This window comes from Podospora bellae-mahoneyi, chromosome 4 (genome assembly GCF_035222275.1).
Source record: "Podospora bellae-mahoneyi strain CBS 112042 chromosome 4, whole genome shotgun sequence".
Classification (NCBI taxonomy): Eukaryota; Fungi; Ascomycota; class Sordariomycetes; order Sordariales; family Podosporaceae; genus Podospora; species Podospora bellae-mahoneyi.
The window spans coordinates 3,748,987-3,763,302 of NC_085883.1; the positions used below are offsets into that span (position 1 = coordinate 3,748,987).

Consider the following 14,316-nt stretch of genomic DNA (forward strand, 5'->3'; position numbering starts at 1 on the left):
CTGGCTGTCACTGTTATTCTTTCCTCTTTACTTGATAATCTGCGTCCGGATGAACAGTTGGTTCCACAAGGTCCTTCCTGATTTCTCTCTTCCGTCTCCAGTCCACGGCCTGGCCAACAAACTTTTGATCTCTCTCATCCATCTTCTTCTCCAAATCGGGCACCTGGTCGAAAGAGGTTATACTTGTCATCAGCTGCGGTGCCCCCATGGGCAACCTGTCCCCTCTGTCAACCTGCCAAAGATGATAGACCTTGCCATAAAGCTCGATTACTTCCTTCATCTCTTCGGTCTCAGCCTTTTCCCAGGCGGCTGTAGGAACGGCGGAGTTGGGCTGTGGCATGACAAGCATGCCAGACTTGACTTCAAAGACGTGCGAGTGCCAAAGTCGGCGCTCCTCCTGCGGTAGGGTTTCGTATAAATGAGGCTTGATCATGTACTCGACTCCAATGAGACGGGCGCCTGGATCGGGTGAGTCGTAGAGCAGACACTGGCGAACATCCTCTGTTAGGTGACCGCAGTAGTGGTTTGCCTCTACTACCCGTGTTGGGTCAGAGGCATAGACGTGGAAAGCGTTGAGGTGGGCGCAGATGTTCTTGGTGGGAGTGAAATCTTGGGTCAGGGCGGCGCCGGTTTCGAGGATGGTGGACTTGGTGCTTCTCTCCTGGCCAGGAACATGATGGCATTCCTTGGCAGAGCGATCTTTGGTGTGGAAAAGAGCTGACATTGAGATGGTGAATCTGTATGTTTTCTTTTGGTGTATCTTTTGAAGTATCACGATGTTCGTGGGCAGAAAAAGGTTGGACGAACCTGTAGGAGAAGAGATGGTCCAATCAGATGCGGTGACGTCACCGTGATGCCAACACTCTTAGTGAAGCCTCAGCTCTTGTGTTTTGCGGAGTACACTACCTATTTTCCGCTATTTCCTTGTGGCCAACAGACAGCTTGCCCGTGGGGCAAAAAGCGGAGGGTCACCCCGACCACCACCCGGCAGAGCAAACTTGGGAAGATATCTTCTCAGAACAGCCACTGACAATAGCGGGAGCATCGAATCTCTTCTCTCCCTTTGCACCGCCATTGCGCACGCGACACGACAGCAGTGGAGAGACGCGGCACAGCCACCAGCTCGCCAATGGAAGCCGCAGCAGCTCGCGAATGCATGCGGGCTTCAAACAGCTTTGCAGCAAGAAGCCACAGTTCGAAGCACAGCGACTGGCGGCTGCGTCGTCAGGCTCTCTGGGAGCGGCGCAGCGTTGAAAGCTTGGCGTGTCCATCGTCGCACTAGCCCATTCTCCCAGCCACGACCGCTCCCATTGGCTGCCTTGCTCTGAACCCAGGGCGGCCCATTGCATCGAGGCCTGTCCCATCGCGGACGGCAGGTCGGCGCTTCAGTTCGTTCTCTGCACAACTGTTTTTCAATCCACGCCATCAACTTCTTCTTCGACATCCACCCTGCCATGTCTTGACACCTCCCTCTCCACAAGTCGAACCCGGCCCCCGACGATTGCTTCCCATCTCGGGGCACGTGCTGCTGACGAGATCCCTTTCCTCCCCGAACCCCCCGGGCCTCATCGCCACGAGACCGCCAGCATGGATCCCAACAATGACTTCCCCAACAGCACCGTGTTTGTCAAGGTCGACGACGACCAGGAGATGAAGGTCAACATGACGGCCCTCATATTTGCAATTGTTGCCCTGATTGGCACCTTTGCACAGGTACTTCAACAATACATCGCCTCGGCCGCTGGCTACTCCAACTGCGGCGAGAGCGTCATGGGCGAATGGCACAAGAGCAAAAAGCGAGCGTTCCGAGCGACCGAGCTGCGATTCGAGGTTCAGTTTGAGACGCCTGTTATCTTCATCTGCCCGCCGACCAACACCAAAGGTCCCATCCCGGCGAAGCCCATCTACTTTGTCGACGGCTCTGACCAGAGCTTGAAGGATACACGCGCCTTGCTACCCAAGGATGAGAAGTCGCGGGAGGAGAGGCTTGCGTCGAGCAAGGTGCACACGGCAGACAACGAAAGAGCGACCTGGGTGAACTTGCTTTCCCAGCTTCAGTCTATGGAGCGGGAGAGCCAAGAATGGCAGAAGGACTTTTACGGCCAGAACCCGCCTCTGAACCCCAGATCCCACATCGGATTTAGAGATCACACCCTTGCCATCGCCATGCAGGTCAAGAAGCGCAGCTGGGACAACATGCCGACCGACATCAAGAAGCCGTATGCCACGACGGCCATTTGCCATTTGCTTGAGCTTGCCGCCATCATGGGCATCTACTGGCAAGAGTTTGACCGATCACGTGACAGGTACCGCGCCGAAGGAAACGGATACATGCTTACGGGAACCAACGTCAACGACCTTGGCCTCGTCTTCACCTTTCAGATCTGTGGCAAGAGCCGGTTTAAAGAGAACCGTGTGATCCCGGTCGATGAGGTGAAAGACTTGTGTTGCGGCTTCGTGCCCACCCTCTTCCAGAAGAGCGACAAGGACAAGCGCAGGGTCGAGTTTCCAAATGAGGATGCCAAAGACCTGAGTGTCTTGCAGTTTGGGAGCATGAACGAGATTGCAGAGACCATGGTGCTTATTGACTGCAATACCAACACGGCCAACTATTTCCGATCCAAGAACACCACTGCCCGGCACAGCCATCTCTTTCCCGGTAGGTCACGTCTGCCGTCCAGAAGACGAGGTTTCCTGCTAACACAATGCAGTGCCATTTGAGTTGCTTGGTATGCTTGGCAAAACACTGCATATCCGCAACAGCGCCTACCGCATGCTGCCGAACCCGACGCCGTATCATTGGGACAAGAACTTCTTCAACCTCCGCAGGTTGATCAAAGAGTACAAGAAGAAGATTGACGATACAGACTCGGAAATCGCACCGACTCCGCGAATTCAAGACCTCAAGGCGGATGTCGCCGAGCTGGTTTTCGACTTGAACCTCGACAAGAAGTCGGCAACTCCAGGCTACTCGCTACCGCTGCTCAACAACCTACACGGGGTGCTTGACAGGTGTGACGTTTATCTCAAGGAAGTAGCCGATATGGATCTGGTGCGTATGGTGGTCCGGGAGCACTTCCAAAGGATTCTTAAGATGATCAACGACCCACAAGACAAGCCCGGGGCCAACACCAAGGACGACGGCAAGCACGCCACCGGGGAAGAGCGCCAGCGGGCAGAACGCTTCTCGGAACTCAGCGCAGCAAGTCCAGAGGTCCGCCAGGAGGCTTTCATGGAACTGTACTTTTACAGCGTGCTCCCCGAAGTTAGATACCGCGCTGTCACGTCGTATAAGCGACAGCAAACCACTGGATACGCACCCTCGATCCGTTCACGCTCCGGTTCGCTCGAGACACTGCCAGACATGAAGTCCTTTTCCGAGCCAGTCACCCCTACCGTTGTCTCAACGCCCAACAGGCCACTCTCGCCGGCTCTTGCGCCGCCAGTCCCGTCCCCAGGCCCCCCCCCGCCCGTACTGGAAAAGCATCGAAGCACCCAATCAGTGCCACTTTTGCGAGTCTCGACACCCACTCCTCCCACTGTGGACAAGACGACAAGCCTGGACACAGATGCCACAGATATCTGGTGTACCCTCGTGCTGCGTATGCTCTGTTGGCTGCTGCTGCATGACTTCAACAAGAAGGATGTGCAGATACCCAAGAGCGAGCTGCTGGGAAACCGGTTGCCTGTGTACATCGCCTAGTTGGCATGTAACAGTGCATTTTTTACGTTTTACTACATGATCTCTCTCGCTCTTTTTTTCCTCAAAACACTAACGTCATAGTTATTTTGGCGCTTACACGGGCATTTTCGGAGCATGGTATCCGGGGCTATAAAATGGACTCATGACGACACTTACGACTTGGTTCTTGCAGTAGAATATCCTGATTTCTTGTTCTTGATTTTTTGGCTTGTATATAGAATCAGCGAGCGAGCAAGCGAGCGTGTCTTTTATCACTTCTGGAAATAGGACGATTCGCGATTTGTTTTGCTTCCTAGGTGTGTGGGTGCGTCGATGCGCGTTTTGGTTAGCACAGCGATCCACGACAGAGGGCTGACAGGCTCCACGCAGTCGCCCATTCTTCTGCAGAGGTCGTCATGACCTGCATTGGCTGACCATCCAAACATCTCCCAAGGACAGCAAAGGCGGAGCTGGTTCGCCACTACCGACTGCTGCGCTGGCGGCATAACTGCACAGAAGGACGGGGAAGTTGGATTGGAAGAGAGATTGGCGGCCCAAATCAACCCAATCGTTACCCGAACATCATCTTCACATCGATATCCTCGCCGGCCGGACCAAGAGCATGCGACTGCGCCAACCCGGTACGGCAAAGACTTAATGTCGGCACACACGAGATAAAGCCTGAAGTGGGTCCTGCCAAGGCCCGGTTGCGTTACCTTTTTGATGGATCTGATGAACTGGCAAAATCGTACCCCACTCTCGATGCTTTCCTTGGGTGTTTGGAACGGGTCTAGCAGTCGGCAGCTGGTCCCGCCTTTGTAAGGAAAGTCAGAGCAAGCGAGTTCATCGTCAGCTTTTCGAGGCGGAGGGGGAAGAGGGGCCCCCTCGAGGGAAAAAGGAGAAGTTGATGCTGGCCAGCCACACCCACCCAGCCCCCCCGTCAGCGCCTGGGGGCCGGGAGTTGGCGGGGTCCCGGGTCGGTCGGTCAAAGTGGCGGAGGGATCCAATGGCGAGCGGTGTCAGACCGCCTGCCAGTCGCTGGGACTGACTGCGGGGGCATTCCCCCGCTTCGCCTTGACCGGGGCGGGAGGTGCAGCGGTGAACCAAGCAGCAGCAGCAGCAGGAAATCGAAGAGGTGGAAGCTCGTACAAGCACAAAGGCCCGCGGAAGCATCCGCCCCATTCTCATCACAGTGCTCAGCAAGGACATAGTGCTGCCCGATGCGATGTGCCAGCTGTTCCCACTGGGCCTGTCGGTCCAATCACCTCGCCAGCCCCAGCTCACTGCGATCCAATGCAACCAGGAATGTTTGCTGGCGCCGTCGCTCGCCCTCTCCTGAGTGGTCTGGCGGTGGACTTGGAAGCTGGAGGGCTGGAATGAAACATTTTCCACCCCCCATTTTCCCGGGACTGCTTGACGTCTCCTGCTAATGCGTTGGACCGAATGATATTGGCTCGAGCGAACCAATATCTGCTTCTCTGCATTCTTGTTTCCTCTGCTTTTTCTTCCTCCCACAAACTTTCACTCACTCTCTGCTCTGCCCCTCTGCGTTGACCACAGAAAGCACCCCAGCCCCCAAAGTAGAGCACTTGCTGGATCAAGGCGCTTACGACAGTACATACCCTCGCTCACCAACACCCACCCAAAGTCTCGACCGACGTACCCATAGGTACACAAACAAGATAAAATGCCTGCCGGCGAGATCGTCACCATCATCAACAACTCGGGCAAGGTGATCAGCACGGTATGTCTTTGCTCTTTTGTTTCTTCCCCTGAGCACCTGGCCGGCAGCTGGAGAGGGGCACATCCCACCTGGCGCATCGCATTTTCTCGTGTCGCATTGCATCGCTTTGCATGACGGCTACTGACAGTCAGTTTCACAACAGGGCAAGCAACTGGTCAACATCTTCAAGGACGCCCAGGCTGCCTACCGAGAACGCAAAGAAGCCGTCAAGGCCGAAAAAGCACAGCGCGCTGGCATTCGTCGCGCTCAGACCTTCGATGTCAATCTGACCCGCGGCGGTCCCTACTCGGAGGACTTCAACTACACCCATGGCCCGGGAAAGGGAGGGTTTATCATCGAGGAGATTGACGACGAGAAAGAGAAGGAATATGAACGGCGGATGATTGGGGCGCCGCCCGGACGGCGGAGATCACACGAGGACGACGACGACGGCCGAAGCCATGCATCATCGAGGCTCACCACCCGCTCCAAGCGGACCTCGTACCGCCAACAGGCTCTGCCGGCCCCCGCAGGTCCAGTCTCTGCCGCGGCACCGAGGACGGTTGTATCCCTGACAGAATCCGCGCTCAAGGCCCACTCCGAGATATCCGCCGCCGCACCCTCCAAGGCGCCGTCCAAAGCCCCGTCCGCCGCCCCCGGCCCAGGCGCCCTTGTTCACCGGTCCCGAACCGAGCCTGTCGTAAACACGGTCAAAAAGAAGAAGTCCATCGATATGGACCTTGCCTACGGCAGCATTCCTCCCGATCTTGCCCAGCGCCACGACCTGGCCCCCAAGAACGTGCCCATCTCCCGCTCTATCGGCCCGACCGCCATTACCATGACAGACCGAGAGACAGAAGTAGACCCGCAGGTAGATATTGACCCACAGGAGGCCGAAGCGCTTGGCTTGATGGACAAGATCGAGGAGTTCCTGCAAGAGGCCGACTGTGTGCACGCCTCGGCCACAAACATGATTGAGTCACTTCAGCAAAAGCCCGAAGCTGCTGCCGCCGTCGCTCTGTCCCTTGCCGAGCTCAGCGCCCTCGTGGGAAAGATGAGCCCAGCCTTCTTGGCTTTTTTGAAAGGAGGGTCCCCAGCCGTCTTTGCCTTATTGGCTAGCCCGCAATTCTTGATTGGGGCGGGAGTGGCAGCGGGGATTACGGTGGTCATGTTTGGTGGGTGGAAGATTGTCAAGAAGATGACCGGCAACGCTCCGCCCGTGAAGGAGCAGCCCATTGCAATGAGGGCGCTGCCGATGGCGTCGGGTGCCCAGCAACATCAACAAAGGTTACAGGAACTCGAGGCCCAGGCCGAACAGCAAAGCGAGGCAAGTTATCAGGAACCGGTGGTCGTGGATGACGTGCAGGAGTTGAGCTCGATCGAAATGTGGAGGAGGGGTATCGAGCCCACTTTTGTCGAGGGAACCACGGTGGCAGGTGATGATGCGGCTGAGATTGAGATGATGAGCAGGGAGGCCGAAAAATACGCCCGAGAGAACTTCCGCAGCAACAAGTACGACATCGAGGTCGAACCCTCAGACTCGGTTAGTCAGATCGGTTGGTCACCGTCAAAGAGTATGCGAACCTACAAGACGTACAAGTCCCGATCTAGCCGACATCACTCCACATCGAAGAGGAACAGAGAGGATAGGATGACCGAGGTTTCAGTTGATGATGTCCCTGAGCGAAGGAGCTCAAGAAAGGACGACGGGGAGAGCGTGGCCGGCAGCGAAAGGAGCCACCGAGGCTCCAGGAAGACCAGAGATTCCAAAGACAGAGATGGGGCTGAGTCTGCCGTGAGTGACCGGAGCCACCGTAGCAGCACCAGCAGGAGGGATCACCGGGAGAAGGAGAGGGACAGGGACCACTCCAGGCTGGAGGGGATCAACGAAAAGGAGGAGGGGTCAAGTGTTGCCGGTAACGAGAGGAGTCACCGCAGCAAGCGCGAGAGGGAGAGGGAGAGAGAACATAAAAGTGAGAAAAAGAACGACAAGGATGACGATGGCAGTGTCGCCAGCTTCCGAAGTGCTCGAAGCACCAGAAGCCATCGTGAAAAAGAGAGAGACAGAGACGACAACAGTTCCAGTGTCTCGAGATCCTCGAAGCACATCAGCAGCAAGGTCACCCCCGTCAAAGAGGAAGGTGCTGACGAGAAGGATGACAGAATTAAGAAGCCGAACATGTTGAAGCAATTGTTCAAAAAGCTGAAGGACAAGGAGGACCGGGACTCGGTTGTCTCCGTGATGGCCTGAGCTGAACGATTTTCTTTCCGTCTCTTTTACCCGTTTTCTTTTGCTTTGTTTGCATCAGTTAAACCGCCTGCCTGCCTACGCATCCGTCGGTGGGAATTCTTTTTTTTTTGAGTTAAGGCTTAACATTACAAGCCGATACCATACCTTATGATACGACACATAGTTTGCATGGAATACCACCACATAACAACCATCTTGCCTGGATCCAGGGACATATAAATACTACCTTACTTTATTAGATTCGCATGCCGTGTCTGTTTTCTATCTATTACATTCCCTTCAAACTAGTATGCGGTGCAGCGAAGAGTATTTTGTCTAACTGGATAGGTGCCTTTGTCACACGTTATCATATAACCGGCCATATTACGGCCCAATAGTACGTCGAGAGTGGGTGGTTAAAAGTAAGGCAGGTAATTAAGTATTTCGCGGTTAGTACAGGGATAGTATCAGCTATAGAGTATATTAAAGGATTGATTAGTAATTTAAGGCTATTAGTATACGGCCTATTAGAATACGGGCTATTTGTTAATAAATATATATATATATATCTGAAAGACTTTGCTGAAAGAGTGCCTGTTAAATATAGGCTTGAACAGCTATCGGCGCAGTATACTGAGAGCGAAGACTTTAACTGCAGTATTCGACAGGAGTGGAGCCACTAAAGGAAGATAGATTGCGGAGACGGCGCTCTACAATACATAAAAGGTATTCACTATTGTGTAGGCTTGTAAAGCACAGAAAACATATAGTAAACCTATATATTAATGAAACTTATAGACTAAGAAATATCATAGTGAATAGCGTCTAAGGCAACGGTTTTATACAACCCTTCGGTTTATCGATCTGTGACGAACCTCTATCCAGAACCTCTGAAAGGGATACTAGTCGAAGGCACTTCTGAACAATCCTGGTTCGGTACAGCTAAACAGTGTACAACAAATGGCTTGTCTCAATCACAATAGCCTAGATACCAACAACTGTAACTTGAATTGCATACTGCGGAATTGTCCATCTATACCAGCCAGTTCCCCCGTATATATAGACCAGTGGGATCCCCTGAATTACCATGCCAAGCGTGATTCTGGATCACTTCTCCCAGCGTTGGATCACCGTAGATCACGGTGCCAAGAGTGATCCTGGATCACTCCCGTCACCTTAGGATCACTTGGATCACCACGCTCCCGGCGCTCCCAGGCGCTCCACTTCCTATTGGTTCCCTTAACGATTGGCTGGGCGCCCTCGTGCCTCACATACTGCTCAACCTGCCTGTTGGCTTAACTGTGACAAGATCGCTTCCCGAAACTCTCTCTAACCTCGAGTGCGAACGTCCGCTAGGTGCGTGGTTTAAGACAAGGTTATAAGCTACGTTGCACTATCGTTTTACCGTTATAAGGCGCTAGCCTTAGTGCCTAGCTTGCTGGGACTTCGGATTGCCTCAACGAAGCTCAGTTCTACTCCGGTTGCCGTAATCTCTGGACTTTAGTGAGCACTAATGTTCCAAGCTATTCTATTGCTTCTGAGGCCCTGTATTCCACAGTGCTCGGATAGACTGTAAAATCCACAAAAAAAAGCTGTATTTCAACAAATACTGCAGTTAAAGTCTTCTTTGCTCTTAGTGTACTGCGCCGATAGCTATTTGAGCTTATATTCTACAGGCATCAACAGCACTCCTATCAACAGGTATTAAGCTTTCCGCTATTACGAGCATTATGAATGTATCTCTATACAGAGCCTTTAAGCTTATATAAAGCATAAATTTCAATAAATCAATAACAGTGAAAAAAATATAGAAAGCAAAGAAAGTTTACTTTTTGTATTACTTTTCCAACTATTTAGTAAGCTAACTCGGATATAATTAATATTTATTAAAAAAAAACTAGAACAAACTATTAGGTTAATACCGGTTATAAGTAAACTTGTATTAATTAAGTAATAATATTAAAGGTAGCGTAAAAGGTTTTCTTTACTAAATCTTCTTTAACGTATATTATAAGCGAGCGACCAATATAAGCGAGCGACCACTTTTTCAAAACCTTTATATCATTATCCTCAATTACTACACAACCATACTAAGAAGCAACCATAATTACATCCGAAATAGCTGAATCAGACAATTCTATAGCCTCCTGGCAAGTGCGCGCATTATGGCCAGGCTTACCGCACACACCACAGCATTAAACCTTCGTACGAGCCCCCCCTGCACTACCGCCATCCGGCTATATTTTTTCCACTACCTCCCCACCCACGGCCTTCTAGTCCAGTAGATCCTGTGCATCTTGCACAGTAAGTGATCCTCCGAACCGTACACGTGTTTTTTTAGCTCTCCGGCGCTTACTTAGTGCCTTATTAGCCTTATAGAGCGAAGCGTTCTTTAACTAAAGGAGGGTTACTTAGTATATTATAACTATCGTACCTTTAGTAAGCTGGTTTATAATAACTAATATCGAAGTCGGGGAGCTATTTTAATAGTTAGTAATATAAGTCTTAATAAGCGTTAACTGTAAGTTAATTTCTCGGGGGTTTTATAGTATTTAAAATACCTAAGGTAGTACCGTGCCCGGCCTTAAGGATAAGGATATTAGCGTATAAAACTTTATATTTAATTTAGAAAGTACCCTCTTTAAATCGTATAGTATAAGGCTAGTACCTATAAAGCTACCCTATATATTCTTCTTTATTATAAAGGCGAAAAAAGTTTCGCGGAAGGTATAAAGAAATTCGAATTTACTTATATAATTAATATATATATATATTAAGCCCTCGATTTAGTAGCCGTACGCCTATTTTAGCGGCCTAAAGTAATTAATATCGAGTGGCTAGAGGAGGTAGGAGGAGTATAGAGGTATATAGAGCGTAATAATATTATTTTACTAGTAATAGCGTTTGAATTTAGTTAAATAGTAGCTTTCGTGGCTATCGAGGATTAATAATTAGTATTTACCTTTCGTACGAGACGCTATATAATAATCGAAGTACTTAATTTAATTTAGGTTTATCGGATTAATAGTTTAGTTATTATTAATAATTATAATATATTAAATAAACGGTAAATTATATTCGGTATATTAGTTAATAAAGTAATATTATACGACTAAAATAATAAAAGGTAGGATAGCCTAGCCGAAGGTATTAACTCCCTAAATTACCGTTATTTATTTACGGTTATTAAATTAAATTAGTTTTACCTTACTAAAGCCGTCCGAGGTTATAATTACTATACTTATAAAAATAATACTTATTATAAACTTAGTTTTATCGAAATTATAAATATCGTTATCTATAATACCGTATTTAGCTTTAGTATTCCGTACGAGCGTAAACTACTCGGTAATAACCTTCGGATCCTTATACTTAGCCCTCTAGTAGTCGTATTTACGCGTAAAACGCGTACGGAGCTGTAGCTAACGTTTAACGAAATTATATGCTTAGAACTTACTAATAGGTAGCGCGTTACGTACGTATAATAATTAGTTAGCTATATCTTCTACACTATATAACCTTAGTGGAAAAGCTTGCGTAGATAGCTTAATAATATAGTAAATAATAGCCTCCTCTTTGGATTAAATAAGCTTTTTCGATCTGGGCGTAGTATCGCGTTATGTAGGCCGGCCGGCGCGTCGGTGTCTAAGCGTATTGCGATCGACGTTATATATCTTAGCTGTAACTAATACATTTAGATTTTTATTATTTCGAAGAGCCTTAAGGGCTAAGATTATATAGGCTTCCTTTAAAGTAGATGGCATTTTGGAATGTTGAGAAAATGAGGTGTTGAGGTTGAGGTTACGCGTCGCGTGAAAAAGGTGGTCGCTCGCTTATATTGGTCGCTCGCTTATAATATACGTTATTAGACTTTCTTTATTACACTTTACTTACTGTTTATACCTACTACATTACTTTTTCCACTACTAACTAATTAAAATCAAGTTTATATGGGTATAATCAGTCTTAATTTGACTGTCTTTCTAAATCTTTTTTTCAATATTAATTATATCTAAGTAGGCCCAGTAGTAATTAAAAGCCTGATATTCCTGGGCCACGCTCAGTGAAAAATTGTAAAATGGACTTAGACTTGCTAACACTATTGGATTTAGTGGGTTCTGATTGGCCGGCCCAGGGCGGTGTGGGCCTGTAGGGGAAAGGGCACATCCAACAGCAACCTGGTCTGAGCTCTGAGACTACTCCATGCACCATGGGCTTGTTACGCATGCGACATTCTGGACCGCGTTTATAGAAGACCGCGTGTCCTCAAATGCATAACCGTAGCGGTGAACAGTCGACCGGTCAGTGCAGACATTCCTTATGTACCTCCTTACACCAAACTTGCAACGATCTCCTCCCCTTGATCATCCCACTGCCCCTGTCTAGAGCCCGCTAGTCCAATTCTCTCATACAGACCCAACGGCTTGTCAACACAACGCAGCACAAGCCCAATCTCCTCCAGCGGTCTGTTCGATGGATTACTCCCCTCCACAGGATTCGTCCCAAGATGCAGCCACCATACCATTTCCCCATCGGAAACGACAATGCTGTCCCCGCTTTCAGAAGGGGGAGGGTAGTCCGAGGCAAAATTGAACGTTCCAGGCGCGGCTCCAAAGCTAGCCTCGAACCAAGCGTTGTAAAACTTCTTTCTGTCGCGTGCCACGGCAGGGTCTTTGCTGTTGGTTGATATGCCCTTGAGTGCTTTCCCTTTGAGGGTAATACAATGTGGCGTCGATTTTAGATCAAGTGCCGCTGAAGTCATCGTGGAGGGGACTGCAAACGCAGGTGGTGGGATAATGTCTAGAACTTCAGTTGTTGTACTATCCACCCAGTGAAGTGGCCACATGCAGATCGCGTCTGCGACGGTTGTCCAAGACCATGTCGGCCCTGGGAGTCGCGGTTCTGCAGTAGTGCCTGGTCTGACTGGACCGGTCACCACTACCGCTGTTACTTCCCAGGCCAAGTTCCCCACAAGAGAATCTGACCAAAGTCCAGAGAGGTAAACGGAATTTTTGGGACGTGTGAGGGTCATGTGCTCCTTTGCCAGGCCTAGTATAGCTGGGCCACGGTCGGTGGAAAACGTCAGTTGTTGCTGAGTGTACCAGTATATCATCCTTCGCCACATGTCGTGATGGGCTGAGGTTGGAAAATTTGGGGTCAGTGCAGAGGTGGGATTGCGACTCCGGGAAGACTTCAAATGCGGCAGGGTGGCGTAGATAGTGTTTGGATCACACTCACACCACGCCTTCTCCATGCACTCCCAGTTGAGCTCGTCGTATCCAAAGTGGAGGATCCGCCTCGAGAGAAGCCGTTCCTGGAAGACCCAGGCGCGTTGAAGTAGGGGATAATGAGTCGACGAAGAGACATGAGGGCCCTCGGCACGGACTGCGATAGTGATGCTTGGATCTCCGTCTACCGTGACGCTATGCTGAAAGTCAGGAAATAGGGTGTCCGTGCACCCCTCATCGCAGCGCGTGGCAGATATGGTGAGAAGAGCGTTGCTGTAGATGGAACACATTTCTGGTGCTTGTTTTGACCAGTCATCGTGGTCGTCCTGGATGATGCAGAGGCTATCAATCCAGAGGTATCGAGTTCCAAGCTCACGGGTGACAGTGATGGCGTCTCGAAAGGCTTGAGGAACGTGCTTCCATGGGATCGTCTGCTTCCAATTACCGATCGTTCCCTTGGTAGTAGTCAGAGGCTGTGTCTGTCCCCAACGATGGCTCAGGGCAATGTACCTCCCTTTTGCCCCCTCTGGTGTCTCATATAGACGCAACTGTCCATGTCCATCCGGCGGTGAAACGTCGAGAACCCTTTTTGGCAACTTTGTCGTATCTTCATCGACCCCTTCTGAATAGGAGTTGCAGTCAGAGTGATTGTCACGACATGCTGTCAACCAGGATGTGGCAATGGCAACTTTTCCATCAAGGCTAAGATCCCGTTTGTTCTGGGGTAACGGCGGCAGTGGCCAGTCACAAAAGCTGCCATCATCCGGCTTGAATAGCTTGATGATGTTTTGGTAGACGATGCTCAAATGGAATGCACCAGTGAATGTGCACTGGCCATTTTCACCCCAAACCTTGGCTGGCTGGCACAAAAAAGAGACATAAAAAGGTTGCGGAGGAAAGCAACTTGCTGCCTTCAAAAACACTCGACAAGTCCTGCATCCTGACTCTGCAGCAGTGACCATGTCATCCCAGGCAGCGTCATGTTGCCACCCAGGATGGCTCACACTCCACGACTCTGGAGAGTGTAATAGATCGACGAATCCATCACAGATTCCGCCGGGGCATTGGGACGTTGCCATGGTGACGGATCGGCGAGAAAACAGGCATAGAAAGGAGGCCGCAGTGGAAGTTTCAAGATTGCACGAGCAGTCATCAAACATATAGATTCTTCACTGACCCCAGTGCGACTGAGGGGTTGCCTAAGTTTGCTGCCCTGGCTCTTGGCAGCGCCTGACGAGAAATGTGGGGCTTTCTCAGGGGCTTTCTCAGGGGCTGGTGTGGGGCTATATCTCCTGGCTTAACCCTAAGCCCTTCGCACGCAGTGGTACCCTGATAAATACAGACAAACAAAACGTCAAAGGATGGCCATTACGGATACAATAACCGTCCGCCAACTCCATTTTCAGAGCTCATTGGTAGCAACACCTTCGAACCAAATGTAGAAATATCACAC

General features: G+C 50.1%; 4 protein-coding genes across 4 annotated transcripts; 2 read left to right on the forward strand and 2 right to left on the reverse strand.

The window, feature by feature from the left end:
• Positions 1-13: 13 nt before the first annotated feature.
• QC761_404480 (uncharacterized protein) lies at positions 14-724 on the reverse strand (the record flags this gene model as incomplete). Its single annotated transcript, XM_062878732.1, has 1 exon — positions 14-724. The coding sequence occupies one exon, from the start codon at positions 722-724 to the stop codon at positions 14-16; it is 711 nt and encodes a 236-aa protein (XP_062732833.1).
• Positions 130-3,703, forward strand: MOD-A (the record flags this gene model as incomplete). The annotated part of the gene is made up of 2 exons (XM_062878731.1): positions 130-2,659; positions 2,712-3,703. Exons 1-2 carry the CDS (start codon positions 1,588-1,590, stop codon positions 3,701-3,703), a joined length of 2,064 nt encoding a protein of 687 aa, XP_062732834.1. The 5' UTR covers positions 130-1,587.
• A 1,666-nt stretch (positions 3,704-5,369) lies between these two features.
• Positions 5,370-8,085, forward strand: QC761_404460 (uncharacterized protein; the record flags this gene model as incomplete). Its single annotated transcript, XM_062878730.1, has 2 exons — positions 5,370-5,426; positions 5,569-8,085. The coding sequence occupies 2 exons, from the start codon at positions 5,370-5,372 to the stop codon at positions 7,654-7,656; spliced, it is 2,145 nt and encodes a 714-aa protein (XP_062732835.1). The 3' UTR covers positions 7,657-8,085.
• Positions 8,086-11,965: 3,880 nt separating this feature from the next.
• QC761_404450 (uncharacterized protein) lies at positions 11,966-13,942 on the reverse strand (the record flags this gene model as incomplete). Its single annotated transcript, XM_062878729.1, has 1 exon — positions 11,966-13,942. One exon carries the CDS (start codon positions 13,940-13,942, stop codon positions 11,966-11,968), a length of 1,977 nt encoding a protein of 658 aa, XP_062732836.1.
• Between the last annotated feature and the right edge of the window lie 374 nt (positions 13,943-14,316).